At 38.3% G+C, this 21,770-nt stretch overlaps 1 protein-coding gene across 1 annotated transcript; it reads left to right on the top strand.

The window, feature by feature from the left end:
• The first annotated feature begins 955 nt into the window (after positions 1–955).
• Positions 956–6,135, top strand: LOC104228020 (uncharacterized). The gene is made up of 5 exons (XM_009780404.2): positions 956–1,346; positions 2,271–2,427; positions 4,289–4,339; positions 4,537–4,629; positions 5,835–6,135. Exons 1-5 carry the CDS (start codon positions 1,159–1,161, stop codon positions 5,910–5,912), a joined length of 567 nt encoding a protein of 188 aa, XP_009778706.1. The 5' UTR covers positions 956–1,158; the 3' UTR covers positions 5,913–6,135.
• Positions 6,136–21,770: the final 15,635 nt, after the last annotated feature.

The raw sequence follows: 21,770 nt of genomic DNA, 5'->3' as shown, positions 1-21,770 counted from the left end.
TTGCTTTGTCTACAACAGAGGAAGAGTACATGGCTATTACAGAGGTTGTGAAAGAGGCAATTTGGCTTCAGGGGTTGCTAAAAGAGCTTGGTGTTGAACAAAAAAGTATCACAATTTTTTGTGATAGTCAAAGTGTTATTCAATTAGCGAAGAACCAAATTTATCATGCAAGGACGAAGCACATTGATGTTCGGTATCATTTCGTCTGAGAAATCATAGAAGAAGGTGGAGTCACGGTGAAGAAAATTCATACTACGGAGAATCCTGCTGATATGCTGACAAAAGTGGTGACTGCGGTCAAGTTTCAACATTGTTTGGATTTGATCAACATTGTTGAACATTGAAGATTGAAGATGAAGACACAACCAAAATTTGTTATTGAGAGAAAATTAAAGATGTGGAATTTTGTCAAGGTGGAGATTTGTTGATTGACAAAAGAAATTGTCCCACATCGGTGGATGATTTCATTTGGGGGAAAATATTTCCCTATAAAAGGAGGCCTAATGTTTAGGATTTAAACACACCTCTCATTTGTCTTCTTATCTTCTTAAGGCATTTGTATCTTCTTTCTTTAGTATTATTTCACTTGTATTTTTGGAATGAAATAAAATATTGGTTGTGTCGGAGGAAGTAAGCAAAATTGGCCGAACCTCGTAAATTCTGGTGTTCCTTTTATTGCTGTCTTATTGTCTTATTTATTATTTGGTGGCTGTCATAATTTTTGGTATAGTAGTTGTGACTCATTCACACTATATACATTTGGCTTCCGCAACAAGTGCTTTATGAAAATTTCCCTAATAATAACTACATCACTTGTCTATTTAGAGAGAGAGTATAGGTCCTCTTTTCGCATTGCATGCATGAGGAAAACAAGTGGCACGTTCTCTTAAGCTTTATTACAGTAACCTCGGATGGCCATTCATCTATGTCATGAGAGTTGACACCCCCACTTCTCCATATTGTTTCATTCCCTCAAAGAAGCAAGAAGGGGCACACTTGAGGGGATCAATCGTCATTGATTCTTCACTTTCTTTCTCCCTCCAAATTTTCCCAAAAATAAATAAATTATTTCATTGTGAATGTACAAAAATTGAATCTTGGGAACACAAAGAGATATATATACATAATTTGGAGAAATATAGGGAGGGGAAAGAAGAAATGGATGAGATGAGGGGTTCAGCAGTGACATTGATCCAAAACTCAGTCCCCATCAACATATCAGCTACTACTACCACAACAATTGTGTCTAATTATGCTTCTAATTCTTCCTTTTTAACAAATTATCCCCTGGTCTCTGCTCTTCTTGCTTTTGCCCTTGCACAATCCGCCAAGCTCTTCACTTCTTGGTACCCCCTCTCACCACACTTTCTATTCATTTTCTTTTGCTTATTCATCCCATATATATATATATATATATATCATTGAAAATGAACCTGAATATAGCAGAATGTATGTACATTCTTGAATTAGGGTAGGCTATCTACATCACACCCTTGGGGTGCGACCCTTCCTAAGACCTTGCGTGAATGCGAGATGCTTTGTGCATCGGGGCCCGATGATGAAATGCATGTACATTTTTGAAGGCTAAGAATTTGTTTTGTTTTTATTCAAGAAAGTTTGTTGCCTTAAAAGAGATTATTGAATATTTGAATGAAAATGGATACAGATGCTTTTTATATATAGCCAACCCCAACTAGATTAAGATAGAGGCGTACTAGTTGTTGTTTATTCAAGAAAGCTTGTGGTTAGGATTGAAAAGTCATCTTTTGGCTTTCAATTCGTTTGGCAATATATCTGACACCATTTGTTTTGTTGTAAGCATTATTAATTCTGATCCAAAATGTTAAGCTTATGATTGACATGCTTCTGGACATTAAGCAACGTATTTTAAGATACTCCATTAATTAGTATGAGGATTGGCATACTCTAGGGCATCATGCAGCAGTGCTGCTTAAATCCAGTTCTTATTTGATCAAGTCCAATTCCATCCTGCTCAAACATGTAGTATGGTGTAAAAGCAGGCTTATAAAGTTCAGGTGCACTTCTCTGTTACAGATTAGATGAGAAATATGCCGAGCGGGTATGTATAGGGGGCGAGGGTCAATGAAAGAATGATAGAGACGTCATATTACTTATAATTGGTGTTTCATAGTGTATGACATTTTATTCTTTCTTTTCTCTGCACATAATGACAAAGAATTACATGGTGCAGTCAGCAAGCCAGACATTCTGAAAAAGGATTACATCTATTAATCCCGAGTATCTTACAGGTACAAGGAGAGACATTGGGATCTGAAGCAACTCGTTGGATCTGGTGGGATGCCATCATCTCATACATCAACCGTGACTGCTTTAGCCACGGCTGTTGGTTTGCAAGAGGGCTTTGGAGGATCGCTCTTTGCTACTGCATTAGTTTTAGCTTGTGTGGTATCATCTCTCTCTGAATTCTTTCCTATCCTCATATTATGAAGTCACATTGTAAAATGCATACACATTTCGATGCATTTTAGAAAGATGCACTTTTCCTGTGACCTTGTACATGTCGCAATACATAGAATTCAAGTTATGTATTAGTGACTGTAAGCATTGCTACTGTTTCTATACCTATTGTGTCTGTACTCTTAGGTTGCAAGTGATCCACATACTCTGTCATGTATAAAAATAGTGGCATGTAAGATGGGATTGGCTTGGCGTAACTGGTAAAGTTGTTGTCATGTGACCAGGAGGCCACATGTTCGAGCCGTGGAAACAACCTCTTGCAAAAATGGAGGGTAAGGCTGCGTACAATAGACCCTGATGGTCTGACCCTTCCCCGGACCCCGCGTATAGGGGGAGCGTAGTGCATCGAGCTGCCCTTTTTTAAGTTGGGATTGGCTTGTTCAGTTATAGTCAACATGTCTTTGTCCAACCTCGTGGCACCCCAAAATCTAGGATGAACTACTCTATCTTAATCTATTATACACAACAAGACAAGGTTGAAACGTTCTCTTATTTTAAGTAACTGAAGTTTACTAGTTTGTGCAGTAGAATTCCAACTTCTCTTGTTTCTTTGTACAAAGAAACAATGTCCGACAAGAGTAGCACTCAATAAGGAGGACATACTGCCAATGAAGCCAGGTCAGACAAACAAATGATTTGCTTCACCTGAGAAACAAAGTGACACTTTTTGGGGGAAAGGTATACCCTAATGCATCTGTAGGATGTTCCGAAATTCAAGGCGTGCCTTTTCTCTCTGCATTGCAGCCTATGATAGGATAGTTATAGTCCAACATAAATTGGAAAGGTTTGGTAGTTCTCAAACCAAGTTAAGGCAAGCCACAACCTACGTGCGCTCAAGTTTATCTCTATTGAGGAGTAGTAATAAGACCCTCAATCAAATAAAATCATGAGATTATCGTCAAATTACCAAAGAATAATCAAGATACATAGAAACTCTTATAACTTAAGGCGGACTATGTCTGAATCTACTACTACTTTGAAGTCTAGATACCTAACATTCTTTCAATCTGTATGCCCTAGGGAGCCCAGGGGGATGGGGAGAGAGTTCTTGAAATATAAAGAACGGAAAAAAGTATAAGAAACATTATTAGATGTAGAGTTGAGAATGAGTGATACTTCGGTGGAACATCTCTACTTTTGCAACTCAATATGTGTTCTAAGACCTTCGCTGCCTGTTTGGCGATTCATTAAATCCGGATATAGTTGGAGCGATATTGATCCAATTTTTTAATCCTAATATGGGAAAATTTGATATCCTGTTTCTTGGATCAGGATATCCTTAAAACCAGCCCTCTATAATATTTCAAAAGTAAGCATTTCATCATTGGTTATTGATGAGCAGGATTACCTAAAGATGGTTCAATTCAATTTTGTTCCTGAAAGCAAGAATATTGTTAAGAAGAAACTAACCCTTGTTTATTTATCTACAAGGGAATGTAACATTGTTTCTGAAGATCCCGAAGACCTCTTTCCCTTCGAACTTCGACTTTCTGTTTGCATTCCTTTGTGTTTTAATGCATGAACACATTTATGGATCTGGCATAACTCTATATAAAGTACTTCCTCTACCTCCGGTGATCTATTTCCATGACTTCATTAACCTAACTCTTTGCTCTTTGAACCCCTCTCGACTCTTGGTCTTTGTCTTGATGAGTAGCACACTCCTCTCTGATAACACATTGGTTTGATACATCACAACGATCAGGAAATGAGGCTTTGTTCTGATTATGTATTATATTGTGTCCTGTGTTAAGCAAAAGATCGCTCATGTGGTAATTTATTGTGGCAGGTGATGTATGATGCCACAGGTGTAAGATTGCAGGCTGGACGTCAAGCGGAGGTCTGAAGCTCATGTTGCTTTAGCTATATGGATATCTGCATTTATTTGCAAACAGTTGTTCCTGTGAATCTACATGCGTGCTTGCATTCGTCTGAAGAAATTATAACATTTGTATAGAATAGCATACTCGTAGTTGCAACAGATTTCATAAACACATTCTGAAATTCATTTGAAATCCTTGGGTTGTTCTTTTTCAGGTTCTGAACCAAATTGTGTGTGAACTTCCTGCTGGACATCCTCTTGCAGATAGCATACCGCTACGTGAACTCCTTGGTCACACTCCTCCTCAGGTTTCTCTTCAATTTATAATAAAAAAATTGTATAACTTGGTTAAATCCTAGCTCCATAGAAAAGCTTCCTAAAATTAATTTCACCTGATTTGGCATGTTCAACTAAGTTGCTCCGACACGGCAGTTTAGGTGCCGCACCCGTGTCGACACGACACTAGTATGGGTATGAGTATGAGATATGTACTGGATCTGGTCAAATAATTTTGAATACTTTGACCACGACGGACGGAAAAATTCGAAACGAGATACAATTTAATTCCTGAAGTAAGAACCAAAACTAGAGAAGAAATAACATATTTTATCTAGGAAATCAATCTTTTACTTATCTACAACTTGAGAATAAAAAAGAAATTCACACTTTACAAGCTATAAATAAGTATTCCTCAAAATTTCTCATAATTTAGGCATGTTTTTATATTTTTGAATTATTTTAGCTAGATCCCGCACCCATATCCGTATTAGGATCCGTATCCCCGAATTTTAGAATTTACATTTCGAAGGATCCGACTTCTAGATCCGCACCCGTGTAGGACACCCGCACCCGTGTCCGATCAACTTAGATGTTCAGAAGCTTTCTATTTATGTAGTACTAGCGTGTGTTTTTCTATTTTTTTCCAGTATCTTCCTCATAGTAGACATCATGGTTCGTTGGTATGACCGGAGGAAAATATTTTACTTGAGAAAGTCACTTTATGGTGTTTAATTACTAGTAGGAAAAGATTCTCCTATTAAAAGGGAAAATAACTTCCCTCGCTTACTTACGACGGTATTAACTTTAGCTCCAAATTGCTTGCTTCAATTAACACTTAGCCATTATTATTAATATTAATACTCAAAAATTTCATCAAAACACATCCCAGTGTGCTGATGTTATTATTAATCTAAAATAGTTTTTGAAGAAAGTATAAAACATCTTCTAGGAAAACATTTTCCATGAAAAAAGACTTGTCTTTGACCTTTTCTTGATACACATGATTGTCTATAATTCAACATTTTATCTTTTAACAGTTCTCATTTTCAGAGTAGACCAAACCTAATGTTGCCTACTCTGCACAGAATAATTTTTTTAAAGTCTCTAAAGAGTTAAATTATACACAAAATTATACTAGAGTACTCCTATGTTTTTGAGTTCACTTGAGTGATATGATGAACTGTACGTTTTAAAACCTCAAAAGAAAGAAATTTTACAGAAAACTATGATGCAGGTTGTTGCCGGTGGATTCTTGGGGTTGGCCATAGCAACGATCGTTTGGTTGATCACGGGCTCTGGATATCGAGCATGACATTAGAGAAGCTGAAATAGATGACAGTTATGTGACCAAAATAGTTTTATTCTACCTCTGAACATGATGTTTTTTGCAGTGGAATGTATTTTCAGATACATCATTGTCCCTGCACTGTATAGACTAGAGGTGGAATTATTCGTTCTAGGAGTTTACAACACATTGTAAATACTGATTTTTGGAATTTTGGCTTCAAGAAATGTTACTTGAACTCTGGTATAAATGCAAGTTTCCCCCTCTACAAATAAAAACTAGGAGTATAAAATAAATATTTATTGAGAGAAAAATATCTCACTAAACAACATTCTTTAATGACTACATTGTGAATGTTAGTATTATTGTTGTGAAAAAACATAGATCCTCGATTTATATATGTTATTTATTTCTTTTAGAAGTCTTTTTCCATTTCTTCAAGAAAATGAATTTTAATAGATTAGAAATTCAGGGTAAAATATATTACTCCACGGACCAAAAAAATTAAACTCCACTTACACTGCTCTGTTTTGAGTTGTACCAGAAAATAAAAAGATATAAAAATTACTAGCATATCCATACTTCTGAACCACTGTCACAATATGTTGTGGGGGTGCGTTAATATTCTTTACCTACTTAAAAACATGAATTTGCTCTTGGTAAAAGCCTCGTGTTGTTACGACCTAGAGTAATTCAGTAGAAATTGGGAAAGTAGGTGTCCAATTTAGAAATATGGGTTATAGGTGTAGATATAATAACCACGTGTATTGAGTAGATTAAAAGAGGGAGAAAGGTGTATTAATTAGATGTAATTGTTTACCCGTAAAACGGTACAGTTGAATTTGTAACGTGGTTTATACACAAGCGAATCGATTTGACCCTGAAATGATAAAGAAATAAGACTGAAATTAAAATTTAGTGATTAAAATTAAAGAAGATAACAAACCTGATTCCGAACTTAGACTTTCCGAGAGCAAAAGTGAAAGTAAAGTTAAAACAACATTGAAACTGTTAAAGTGAGAGCTTGAATAGTAAAGTATGAGAGCAAATAGTAAAGTATAGTTTTGCGTGCGGAATGTTTCGTGTCCTTACAATGGTTGTTGACCCCACTATTTATAGTTCTACCTAGGGAAACAAGATTCTAGGATCAAGCTCTTCTTTAAATGGTAATAAAAAGGGTCATTGATGAGTATGTAATGACACACGTTGAATTCAAATATTCTCTATAATGGATGTTCATTTAACGCTAGCAAGTATTCTCTCATTGAATGTTGTCCGATGACAAATCTTTGAACTTTTACCACTGACTATGCTCCCTTCGAAATCCATCCGATACCAGTCACACACGTCGCATTCGGTACCAATTATTTTCCAACTCTTCTTTTGTCTATCTTTGGCTCCACGCGTTATCTTACCATTTGATCACCTATTATCGACCAATTTTACCCTATACAGATGTCACCATACTTTCTGGTGACGCAATATAGTGTTACCGGGAAGTAGGTGATGATTCCTTGCTTGGCAGAAAAGTTCCTAAACAGTCTCTGACATTTGAAAGGACGCACATCTTCCCGCATTTAATAGCCCGAACACGTGTTGCCCCTGTCACGCCCCGACCTTGGGGAGCGCGACCAGCGCTCAACCGTGATATCCCAGTCAAGCAAGCCTACTTGATACTTTCCACCCGACCTTACCCCTGGATAAAGTGAAGATGCATACCATTAATTAAACAATGAGAAGATTACATGAACAACACCAATTTCATTACTATTAGTTACTTCATTTACAATTTTCAAAAAATATATATTACACATTCATAGTTTAAAAGTGGGAACATGTGATACATATACAACATTTCTAATTTAACTTTTCAAAATTACGATACAACCCACACTATGTCTATATAGCCTCTAAGGGATACAAAAGAGTACTATGATGGTGCCGGCAACAAAGTCCCAGCTATACCTCAAAACATTATACGTAAGAGAACAAAATATACAAGACCCCGATATGAAATGGGGCTCACCAAGTCCGATGAGAAGAGGGTGTACCGCTATCACTGATCGATGTTGCCTGCTGTGGAACCATCTGCATCCATTAAAGATGCATCGCTCCCGACAAAAGGGACGTTAGTACATATGGAATAGTACTAGCATGTAAGACTAAGCACCCTCTCAATGAATTGGGTAACAGTAGAAGGAGGAAGAAACGTAGCATCAATGAGAGCCTCAAACAATAATAAAACATCAATTTAAGAGAAAGATAAATTTTCAAGTGAATGTCAATATGTTTAAGTAGGGAGATCTTTAGCACCAATATACCATCGTATTTTTAGCACAGAGTCCGATCTCGTCTCGATCAACTAAGTCGTCTCACCCAAAAACATATCACAACACAACCATGTGCGCGACATGACATCCAATCTCAGCCCGATCGACTAAGCCGTCTCATCACAATTCCGTATGGATCGACATCACCTTGTGCTAGCAATCATCTCATCGCAATTAAGGGGAATAATTTCTACACATCAATATCATCCCAATTAAGAGGAATATTCTCATCACATCAGTATAAGAATTTATCCCTCAATTACTCCTACACCGGCACGCGTAGTATCGGGGTTAGGTTGTTTTAACCTACCATTCCTCAGTGACTAACGATACTCCCAAATCATTTATTATATAAAGGAGTTAAAGCTCATTCTATAATCTTTCACACATAGTTTTATTTCACTGGCACTAGTGGCCACAAGTGTAATTTTGTTTTTGGCACGTCGGTCGTATTTTATATTTCATACCCACTCCTTTCACTTTCAAGCATCATCATGGATTATCAACAATAATAGCATTTATGATCAAGACCTTAAATATGTATATGAGTAATAGGGGTCTCAAGCACATTGAGTTTTTCTTCCAATAATAAGACATAATAAATCTTGCATTTGAAACATGAATTGAAGCCAAAGCATTATGATACATAAACCATACGGGAATACATTCCCGAAGGAGAGCATAACATGATAGGAGCAATTGAAACACATTTTGAGCATATAATTTTTGACACAATAGTTATTTGGAATAGATAAATATATTAGGAATCACTCGGAACTGGGGAATTAGGAACTTGGGTCAATCATACTTGAATCTTACGAGAATATCATGGAATTCGACTCTATAAGAGAAGTTTAGCCAACATATCTCGCTTGAGCTTTACTTAGGTTACTACAACATCCAAACAGTGTCGCACCTCCTTTTTACCGCGCACGCGGGGCGCGTGGGGAGTTTTCTCCAATTGAAGGACAGTCGAAACGGGATTTATTTAATTATTTCAGAGTCGCCACCTGGGAATTTTAAGGCGTCCCAAGTCACCGGTTTTAATCCCTGAATCGAGGAGAATATGACTCTGTTTATTATTCTGCGAACCAGAAATCCTGAGTAAGGAATTCTGTTAATCCGGAAGAAGGTGTTAGGCATTTCCGAATTCCGTGGTTCTAGCACGGTCGCTTAACTGTTTTTATTATTGGCTTAATTATCTTGATTTTACTAAATACGTTTTTATTGCATGATTTTACTACCGCTTTTTACTTATTGTTTACAATTATATGGACGAATTACGCGTACGTATATTCGTATTATATACTTTTTATAATTATCGGGGATCATGCCACGCGTACGTGTACACAATAAAATTGTCCATGTTATAGTTTTTATAAAAAATATATGTTCGAAATTTAAAATAAAATCAGGAACATCATCACCCTTTTTATTTAAATAATGAACTGCACACCTCGGGTTATATGAAATTATTTTAACATCCTTGGAAAAATCCTTTTCTTAAATATTCGCTCGAAATTGCGCGTACGCATAATCCGAATTTGGTTTTTAAAAAATATAATCAGGGTACGCGAACGCATCCCTAATCGCGCAAAATATTTGTAATGGTATTATGGATTTTCCACAAATTATTTATTATATTCATACATTTTTATGTGAAAATCGTGAGAACTCCCATTTTAGAGGCCCTTAAATTCTTTGAAAAGAATTCACAATCTATTAAATGTTGCCCGTTGATTATAATTTCCGAGTATAAATTATATTCATCCCGCTATTCAAATTCGAAGAAAATAATAAACATAGGATTTTTAACAAATACAACATATATATGTATATGAAACTAAAAATGATTTATAAAGGGAAGAAATATTTTTCAAGAACTTTTATTATTTTTATTTAGTGCAAGTTTTATTTCTACTTACCATTGATATAAAGTGTTGCAATCTGTTCTTATACATATCATCTCATTCTCACATACTTGTTTTTAATCCAAAATTATAATTGCTTAGTTTATTTATAACGCTAAATAATCAAATTGATGAGAAAGGAGTTATTATTCGAATTGATTCAATAAAATTGTATTACATACAACATAGTTGCGCGCCTAAACATTCATAATATTCTTAACACCATAACGAGCTATACCAACTCACCTTACTCATATGATTATAAATATACCTGTCATCATGCCATATAATAGCTTATATCAATCTAAACAAAATCATATTTTTTTTTACAAGATATACTACTAATGTAACTTCTTAATACTTCCATTCTACTTTACATTTAGCTAAAGGTATTATGGGATGTAATCAATGGCCCATTTTTATGCCATACTCCCTGTTTTGACAACTCACATATAACTATACTAATGAGAAATTCTAGTATAGATAATATTATTACAGCACTTATATGAGTTTTAAAGAGAATAATCAACTACTAATTATCATGTCAAACATACTACTATATTAACCAAACACAAAACAAGACTGAACTTTTAAAATAACGAACTTAGACAAAATAAAAGTAGAATTGCAATTCAAGCTTCATTGATTTGTCATGCTGAACCTCTTTCCAACATAGAATCTAAAAGATAAGTACCTGGAAATGAAGGTAGAAGAAGTAAGTTTTCAGCAGTTGCAGCAGTAACAAAATACTGGTAGAATATCAGTATTTTCACAGATTTGAGCAGTAATAAGACCCGAGAAACCCAGATTCACAAGAGCAAAGCTTCTTAAAGAATTTCAGATTTTAAAACCAAATAGTATCAATACACAGACCCGGACAGATTCCAAAAGAACAACAAGGTTTCGGATTTTTCTTTTCTTTTCTATTTTTCTGTTTCAGCTTCACTGTGTGTGTGTGTGTGTGTGCGAATACTCTCTTTTGGTTTCTTTTCTGTTTCTTCTTCCTCTTCAGATTCCAAGAGGAATCTGATTTTTCTGCTTGATTTTTTCTTTTATCTCACTCTAGGTGTATTTTTCTTAAATTCTCTCTTAAAATCTGCTTTAAAATCTGATCCTCAAATCTCTCAATCTCTTCCTATTTTTTCTTCTGAACTCTCCTCTTAAAATCTGATTTTTTCTCTTCCTTTAATCCCTGTCCAGCTCCCTCTATTTATACAGGGTTGTCCTATACCCTTCTAGTGCTTCTTGGACCCCTTTCTTCTTTTAAAATCAGAAAGTTCCATTACAAACTACTTTTTAATACTTTAAATGATCCTATCCTGATTTTAAGCAGCCCCATTACCCTTTGTTTCCCATTATCACTTTAAATAATAGCCACTAACTTTCCACTTTCAGCCCATTATGCTATCATATTACCCTTACTGTTCTGTCCCAAAATGTCCCAGATTTACTGTTTTCTACTGGTATTACTGTCTCAAATTTTAACAAGTTATCTGAATCTAAACTTGTCTAGCAGCTACAACCAATTCCTAATGATTAACCTCCTAATACAATTGTATTTACCCAACCTTTGTAAACTTGAATTCAGAACTAACATCATAACAACATACCACTGAAATTATTATAACAATTCAGACTGGACTTCAACATTGAACCAAGATCAAACACACACAGGAGCATTGTCAATATACTGACAATGCCCTGTTCAGAAAACAATATATACACAACATTCATTTGAAATTTACTGATTTGCAAACAAACATGATTTAATTGACGAGTATTAATCAGTTGACTATTTACAACATTTGTCCATAATCAGTCTAAAACAAAAGAAACAGACTGTTTCAATCAGCATTTTCAGAAACAAGATTTATAACACAACTGATCGACGAACTTAATCGAGTCGATCACACACATTGTAATTAATCACAACCAACAGAAACAATTCATTTATTTGACTAATCATACGGGCATGAGACAAAGATGACAGAATTAATCAAACAAAAATATGAAAAATTAACAGGCTATTAAAACAAACAAAATACATGCAGAATACAAAAGAAATAGAAAAGTACCTCTGAATCTTTCAATTTTAACCGGACTCGAACTCAACTTGGATTTGGACTTTGTTTGAAATCAAACAGACCTTAGTCGAAGTATTTTCTACTGAAAATATTTTGACTAAGGTCGATTAAACCTCAATCTTTCGTCTGAAGTGAAAAAGATGCCAAGATTGGAAAATTTAGGGTTTCAGATCTTGAATTTTAAATCCGAACACTTCTGGGTAGATTCGAGGGAAACCAAAGATGGCACAAGGGTGAGGGAAGCCTAAAGGTCATTTGGTGTTAATTTGGGAGGAATCTGAGTAGGGTTAGGTTTCATTCGAATCTTCAAAAGAAGATTCGAAGAGTTCTGAGGGGATTCGAACCAAACCAACACTAGATCCATAACGAGGTAGGCTAGGGGATGCTGTGGTGTTATTTTGGAAGCCATTGGAAAGGTTTGAGTTTTCAGACCCACCTTCGATTTAATATTCGAAGAGTTGGGGTCTGATTCGAAGGAAACTAAGGTCAGATCTGTGTAGAGGAAGTGGTGAGGAGTCTAGGGCGTTATTTTGGTGACCGGCGGCGTTGATGCCGCCGGGTTTCAGGCGATGGGGAATAGGGGCGGCTAGGGTTAGGGGTCTGTTTGGGAAGACGATGAACAGGAGAGGAGGGGGGTGTTTAGTTAGGGGGGCGGGGTAAGGATTATGGGTTTATATAGGGGAATGGTGGATTGATATTGACCGTCCGATCAATCAAAATGAAAGGCCAGGATCTACTCACTTAACCAAACAACGTCGTTTGGCTTAAGTTTTGGGGGACGGGTTGAACCGGGTGTTGGATCGGGTAAGGATTGTGGGTTAGGGTGATGAGATCTCATCCGTTGGTTGGATTTGATCCAACGGTCCATGATAAACTACGACCAAACGTTGTCGTTTTGACTCCTTTGGACTGGACCGGACCCGGGCTCGTTTGATTTGGGCTGTGGGGGGGGGGTAACTTGGTTTGGGCCTGGATTTTAATCCAGGTCCGATATTTTTTATGTTTTCAACCTATTTTTTATTTCCTAAATTTATTCTTAATTAATAAAATCCTAATCAAAATTATAAAAACAAAAAATTATCATTACAATAATACTAATTACCTTTTAATAACCATTAACACGTAGATAAAACATTAATCACACAATGACACAATTAATATGACGAAAAATAAAAATAAAAATGCATATTTTTGTGATTTTATTTTGAATCAATTATTAAATGCATAATTAAATCCTAGATATGCATGAAACATATATTTTTATTTTATTTTCATTTTGTTATGACAAAGTAAACATTTACGGATATAAGACAAATATTTAACAAACATCACGCAAATTCAAAAATTGCACAGTAAAAGAAATTTAATTTATTTTTTGATTTATTTTGGAGTAGTTTTTCGTAAGGCAAAAATCACGTGCTCACAGCTGCCCCTCTTTGTGCGGAAACTCGAAGAGTTTTCGTGCAAAGATAAAGTGAGCGGATACGAGCGATTTTTGCCCGTTCAAATACTCCGTGGGAAGCATTTTTTGAAAGATTTGACCGAACCTCTGCTTCAAAGGTTTCCTACATATCTTTGGCTATAAAGGAATCAGGTCAATGTAGTTCGGGAAGTTTTGGGTAGCTGGGACTACCGTGGGACTGTGATGTTACTGCTGCTTCGTGCTGTTTTTACTACTTGCTGACCTCCTTATTACACCTTACTTCAAAGGTAATATAAAAAGCTAAACTAGACTATGGTACATGAATTATAAAAATCTTATCTAGATCATGCCCTTGCGTTTCATGTTGTCTTGATATCTTGGTGACTCTTGGGCATTTGGCTTATTCCGTTTTCCTTTTCATCGTGTCCCGTATTTTCTTCATCTGTTTGGGACTCTTTTGTTTCTTGCTGGGGATCTTGTTGGACTCCTCTGCTTTATTGATTCTAAGTGTGCTCCTTTCTCATATGAGCGGGCTTTTGACTTCAATACTTCAATTGTATTCCCTTGTTCTCCAGGTGGGTGCCTGACTGCGGATTCATCCTCATTCTCCAGGTGGACGCCTGACTTCTTCAATTCTTTGTCCTCGTTCTCCAGGTGGACGCCTGATTTCTTCAATTCTCATCCTCATTCTCCAGGTGGACACCTAATTTCTTAAATTCTTCATCCTCGTTCTCCAGGTGGACGCCTGATTTCTTTAATTCTCATCCTCATTCTCCAGGTGGACGCCTGATTTTTTTTTTCAATTCTTCATCCTCGTTCTCCAGATGGACGCCTGACTTCTTCAATTCTCATCCTCATTCTCCAGGTGGACGCCTGACTTCTTTAATTCTCATCCTCATTCTCCAGGTGGACGCCTGACTTCTTCAATTCTCATCCTCATTCTCCAGTTGGACGCCTGACTTCTTTAATTCTCATCCTCATTCTCCAGGTGGACGCCTGACTTCTTCAATTATTTGTCCTCATTCTCCAGGTGGACGCCTGATTTCTTTAATTCTCATCCTCATTCTCCAGGTGGACGCCTGACTTCTTCAATTCTTATCCTCGTTCTCCAGGTGGACGCCTGACTTCTTTTTAACTTCTTCATCCTCATTCTCCAGGTGGACGCCTGACTTCTTCGATTCTTATCCTCATTCTCCAGGTGGACGCCTGATTTCTTTAGTTCTCATCCTCATTCTCCAGGTGGACACCTGACTTCTTTCTTTAATTCTTCATCCTCGTTCTCCAGGTGGACGCCTGACTTCTTTAGTTCTTCATCCTCATTCTCCAGGTGGACGCCTGACTTCTTCTTTTCTTCATCCTCGTTCTCCAGGTGGACGCCTAACTTCTTCAATTCTTATCCTCATTCTCCAGGTGGACGCCTGATTTCTTCTTTATATCTTCATCCTCGTTCTCCAGGTGAACGCCTGATTTCTTTAATTCTCATCCTCATTCTCCAGGTGGACGCCTGACTTCTTCAATTATTTGTCCTCATTCTCCTGGTGGACGCCTGACTTCTTTTCTTTTCATTCTCATTCTCCAGGTGGACGCCTGACTTCTTTTTAACTTCTTCATCCTCATTCTCCAAGTGGACGCCTGATTTCTTTAATTCTCATCCTCATTCTCCAGGTGGACGCCTGACTTCTTCAATTATTTGTCCTCATTCTCCTGGTGGACGCCTGACTTCTTTTCTTTTCATTCTCATTCTCCAGGTGGACGCCTGACTTCTTTTTAACTTCTTCATCCTCATTCTCCAGGTGGACGCCTGATTTCTTTAATTCTCATCCTCATTCTCCAGGTGGACGCCTACCTTCTTCAATTCTTATCCTCATTCTCCAGGTGGACGCCTGACTTCTTCAATTCTTATCCTCATTCTCCAGGTGGACGCCTGACTTCTTTTTAACTTCTTCATCCTCATTCTCCAGGTGGACGCCTGACTTCTTCAATTCTTATCCTCATTCTCCAGGTGGACGCCTGATTTCTTTAGTTCTCATCCTCATTCTCCAGGTGGACGCCTGACTTCTTTCTTTAATTCTTCATCCTCGTTCTCCAGGTGGACGCCTGACTTCTTTAGTTCTTCATCCTCATTCTCCAGGTGGACGCCTGACTTCTTCTTTTCTTCATCCTTGTTCTCTAGGTGGACGCCTGACTTCTTCAATTCTTATCCTCATTCTCCAGGTGGACGCCTGATTTCTTCTTTATATCTTCATCCTCGTTCTCCAGGTGGAAGCCTGATTTCTTTAATTCTCATCCTCATTCTCCAGGTGGACGCCTGACTTCTTCAATTATTTGTCCTCATTCTCCTGGTGGACGCCTGACTTCTTTTCTTTTCATCCTCATTCTCCAGGTGGACGCCTGACTTATTTTTAACTTCTTCATCCTCATTCTCCAAGTGGACGCCTGATTTCTTTAATTCTCATCCTTATTCTCCAGGTGGACGCCTACCTTCTTCAATTCTTATCCTCATTCTCCAGGTGGACGCCTGACTTCTTCTTTTTTTCATCCTCGTTCTCCAGGTGGACGCCTGACTTATTTTTAACTTCTTCATCCTCATTCTCCAGGTGGACGCCTGACTTCTTCAATTCTTATCCTCATTCTCCAGGTGGACGCCTGATTTCTTTAGTTCTCATCCTCATTCTCCAGGTGGACGCCTGACTTCTTTCTTTAATTCTTCATCCTCGTTCTCCAGGTGGACGCCTGACTTCTTTAGTTCTTCATCCTCATTCTCCAGGTGGACGCCTGACTTCTTCTTTTCTTCATCCTCGTTCTCCAGGTGGACGCCTGACTTCTTCAATTCTTATCCTCATTCTCCAGGTGGACGCCTGATTTCTTCTTTATATCTTCATCCTCGTTCTCCAGGTGGACGCCTGATTTCTTTAATTCTCATCCTCATTCTCCAGGTGGACGCCTGACTTCTTCAATTCTTTATCCTCATTCTCCAGGTGGACGCCTGACTTCTTTTCTTTTCATCCTCATTCTCCAGGTGGACGCCTGACTTCTTTTTAACTTCTTCATCCTCATTCTCCAGGTGGACGCCTGACTTCTTCAATTCTTATCCTCATTCTCCAGGTGGACGCCTGATTTCTTTAGTTCTCATCCTCATTCTCCAGGTGGACGCCTGACTTCTTTCTTTAATTCTTCATCCTCGTTTTCCAGGTGGACGCCTGACTTCTTTAGTTCTTCATCCTCATTCTCCAGGTGGACGCCTGACTTCTTCTTTTCTTCATCCTTGTTCTCCAGGTGGACGCCTGATTTCTTTAATTCTCATCCTCATTCTCCAGGTGGACGCCTGACTTCTTCAATTCTTATCCTCATTCTCCAGGTGGACGTCTGACTTCTTATTTTCTTCATCCTCGTTCTCCAGGTGGACGCCTGACTTCTTTTTAACTTCTTCATCCTCATTCTCCAGGTGGACGCCTGACTTCTTCAATTCTTATCCTCATTCTCCAGGTGGACGCCTGATTTCTTTAGTTCTCATCCTCATTCTCCAGGTGGACGCCTGACTTCTTTCTTTAATTCTTCATCCTCGTTCTCCAGGTGGACGCCTGACTTCTTTAGTTCTTCATCCTCATTCTCCAGGTGGACGCCTGACTTCTTCTTTTCTTCATCCTCGTTCTCCAGGTGGACGCCTGACTTCTTCAATTCTTATCCTCATTCTCCAGGTGGACGCCTGATTTCTTCTTTATATCTTCATCCTCGTTCTCCAGGTGGACGCCTGATTTCTTTAATTCTCATCCTTATTCTCCAGGTGGACGCCTGACTTCTTCTTTTCTTCATCCTCGTTCTCCAGGTGGACGCCTGATTTCTTTTCTTTTCATCCTCATTCTCCAGGTGGACGCCTGACTTCTTTAACTCTTATCCTCATTCTCCAGGTGGACGCCTGACTTCTTCAATTTTCTTTGTCCTCATTCTCCAGGTGGACGCCTGACACAAATGTTGTTTTTGCCCCTGTTTTAAATCAAAGAAAACTTCGTTAGTTTAAAGCAGGGTGGTTAACTGGGGTATTCTTGCCGATGGTGGGGCTTCTTCTTCGTCTTGTTTTATTGCCTTGGAATGGTTGAAAAAGACTGTTTTGTCTTTGTAATTGATCCTTGACTATAGGATTCCCCTCTGTATGTTTTCCTTCAAACCCTTTTAACTGTAATCATATGTCCCTCCTGACATTGCTGATCCACTTTTGATTTCACTTTTCTTCCTCCCATATCTTATTATTTTTGTCTCCCGCCTTTCATGGCCGTATTTTGCATCATGTAATCCTGAATCTTGGTAGTGTACCCTGAAATTCCTTCTTATTTGTTTGGAATAAAACTTATCTCAAAGCTTTAGAAAAGTAAGATTATTAGTGACGAAATGCGCTGATTTCGACAATTATAGAATGAAAAGAAGAATCCAAGTTTGGATGACTGTTGGAGAAAGAATAAAAACTTATCTGATTGGAGTCACTGGCGCCAATGATCAGGGTATGCATTTTGGATTAATCAACCCAGTCTTTTAATCAATCTCCTTTCAATTGTCTCATTTTTGTTTTCCCCAAAATTTCGTAATCCAACTTCATTTTTCATTTTACAGACCTGTTGGACTTGCAGTATCTCAAAGAGTTTTCACCGATAAACCTTCCTCATTTGTTCATTTCTTACTTCTTTTTCGCCTTATGGTGCCTGCGAAGGTTTTCACCAATAAGACTCTCTCCTTTTACTTTCTCTCAACTTCCATCGCCTTATGGTGCCCGTGTGGGTTTTCACCTATAAGACTCTCTCATTTTTACTTTCTTTTCTTGTTTGTACCAGAGTGTTATGAACCATCTTCATTTGTTTGACTCAGCATTTTTCTAAGATTGATCGAAAGGTCTTTTTGGTATGTGGTTGGAAATGGAAAGGTATCAAAAGCTAAACAGTTTTGGTATGGGTTTAAAATTACAACTCTTGGAATCTTTTCTTATTTCCCATATAATTCTTGCCCCAGTTTCTTGATTGGGGTCTCTTGAGTTTCTTTTTGTGCACATTGTGTATATTGTGCACCCTATGACCGAGCCGTGAGGCGCCTACGTATCCTTCTTTGAGGAATCAGGTCAAACGTAGTTCACTAAATAATAGTGATTTTTTTATTTTTATTATTATTGTTACTTCATATTTAATTTTCATCGATTCCAAGATAGGGTAGGAACGAAACAAATATGGCTCAAAAGGGGAAGCAAAGGGTATAGTGTTTGGATAGTAGAATAAATTGCCTTTGTCATTCCAATCTTCGAAATAATGCTAAATACAAACATTCAAAAGTTATGCATAATATCTTTTTACCGCGTCAGAATTGATCGCCATATCTATGCATTTGCCTTCAATATCTGTTAAGCATAGTGCACCATTCGATAATACTCTGGTCACAATGAATGGTCCTTGCCAATTCGGGGCAAATTTGCCTTTTGCCTCAACCTGATGTGGAAGAATACGTTTCAGCACATGTTGACCCACTTCGAACTTCCGTGGACGCACTTTTTTGTTGTATGCTCTTGCTATTCTTCTTTGATATAATTGACCATGACATACTGCGGCCAATCGTTTTTCATCAATCAAGTTTAACTGTTCCAGATGGGTTTTGACCCACTCATCATCATCAATCTTTGCTTCGGCGATAATCCGAAGGGAAGGAATCTCAACTTCTGCAGGAATTACTGCTTCAGTGCCATATACCAACAAATAAGGAGTTGCTCCTACTGAAGTGCGAACAGTAGTGCGGTATCCTAATAATGCAAATGGTAATTTTTCATGCCATTGTCTTGAACCTTCTACCATTTTCCGAAGTATCTTCTTTATGTTTTTGTTGGCTGCCTCGACTGCTCCATTCGCCTTGGGCCGATATGGGGTAGAGTTGCGATGTGTAATCTTAAACTGTTGACATACTTCCTTCATTAAGTTGCTGTTAAGATTAGCACCGTTATCTGTGATGATCACCTTTGGGATTCCGAATCGACATATGATATTTGAGTGGACAAAATCGACCACAGCTTTCTTGGTCACCGATTTGAATGTCTTGGCCTCAACCCATTTGGTAAAATAATCAATGGCTACCAGAATGAACCTGTGCCCATTGGATGCTGCCGGCTCAATTGGTCCAATCACATCCATGCCCCAGGCAACGAAGGGCCATGGTGCCGACATTGTGTGCAACTCGGATGGTGGAGAATGAATCAAATCTCCGTGTATCTGGCATTGATGACACTTGCGCACAAAACTGATACAATCTCGCTCCATGGTAAGCCAATAGTAACCAGCTCGGAGGATTTTCTTTGCCAACACATATCCACTCATGTGGGGTCCGCAAACTCCTGAATGTACTTCAGACATGACAGCTGTAGCTTGTCTGGCATCTATGCATCTTAATAATCCAAGATCTGGTGTTCTTTTATACAAAACTCCTCCGCTTAAGAAGAATCCATTTGCCAATCGCCTAATGGTCCTCTTTTGATCTCCTGTGGCTTGTGCGGGATATATCCCCATCCTGATATACTCCTTGATGTCGTGGAACCATGGTTCGCCATCAAATTCTTCTTCAACCATATTGCAATAAGCGTGCTGATCGTGGACTTGAATATGTATCGGATCTACATAAGCTTTGTCCGGATGATGCAACATTGATGTCAAGGTAGCCAATGCATCGGCAACCTCATTATGGATTCTTGGAATATGTTGGAACTCCACTGATTGAAACCGCTGACAAAGATCATGTAGACATTGTCGGTATGGTATGAGCTTCAAGTCTCGGGTTTCCCATTCTCCTTGAATTTGATGTACCAAAAGATCCGAATCTTCCATGACTAAGATTTCTCGGATACCCATGTCTGCGGCTAGCCTTAACCCCAAAATACAAACTTCATATTCAGCCATATTATTGGTGCAATAAAATCGCAGTTGAGCCGTAACAGGATAGTGATGCCCTGTTTCAGAGATGATTACAGCTCCTATCCCAACTCCTTTCATGTTAGCGGCTCCATCAAAGAAAAGTCTCCAGCCAGGTTTTTCAATTTGCTCCGTCTCATCGATATGCATTATTTCTTCATCAGGAAAATAGGTTTTCAACGGCTCGTATTCCTCATCGACCGGGTTTTCGGCTAAATGATCGGCCAGTGCTTGGGCTTTCATTGCAGTCCGAGTCACATAGATGATGTCAAATTCTGTGAGCAATATCTGCCACTTTGCAAGTCTTCCCGTTGGCATAGGCTTTTGAAAAATATATTTCAATGGATCCAAACGCGAAATGAGGTAAGTAGTGTAGGACGACAAATAGTGTTTCAACTTCTGAGCCACCCATGTTAGGGCGCAACATGTCTTTTCCAGATGAGTATACTTAACCTCATAAGCTGTGAACTTTTTGCTAAGGTAGTAGATGTCCTGTTCTTTTCTGCCGGTGAGGTCATGTTGCCCCAATACACAACCAAACGAGTTTTCCAAGACCGTCAAGTAAAGAATCAAAGGTCTTCCTGGCTCTGGCGGGACCAACACGGGTGGGTTCGACAAGTACCCTTTTATTTTATCGAACGCTTCTTGACACTCATCGGTCCATTTGACCGCAACATCCTTTTTCAATAATTTGAAAATTGGCTCACAGGTTGTTGTGAGCTGAGCAATAAACCTGCTGATGTAATTTAACCTTCCCAGCAAACTCATTACTTCAGTTTTGTTCCTTGGAGGTGGAAATTCTTGGATGGCTTTGATTTTTGATGGGTCTAGCTCGATGCCTCGTCGACTGACTATGAATCCCAACAACTTTCCAGATGGAACTCCAAATGCGCATTTGGCAGGGTTAAGCTTTAGGTTGTACCTGCGAAGTCTTAAGAACAATTTCCTTAAGTCCCCAACGTGGTCAGATTGATGCTTTGATTTTATGATCACATCGTCCACGTATACCTCAATCTCTTTGTGTATCATATCATGAAACACTGTGGTCATTGCTCTCATATAGGTTGCTCCGGCGTTCTTCAAACCGAATGGCATTACCCGGTAGCAATAAGTTCCCCATGGTGTGATGAATGCCGTCTTTTCTGCATCTTCTTCATCCATTAGAATTTGATGATACCCAGCATAACAATCCACGAAAGATCCTATATC

Source organism: Nicotiana sylvestris, chromosome 12 (assembly GCF_000393655.2).
Source record: "Nicotiana sylvestris chromosome 12, ASM39365v2, whole genome shotgun sequence".
Classification (NCBI taxonomy): Eukaryota; Viridiplantae; Streptophyta; class Magnoliopsida; order Solanales; family Solanaceae; genus Nicotiana; species Nicotiana sylvestris.
The sequence above is the reverse complement of the archived record's forward strand: the minus strand, read 5'-3'. Positions and strand labels throughout refer to the sequence as shown.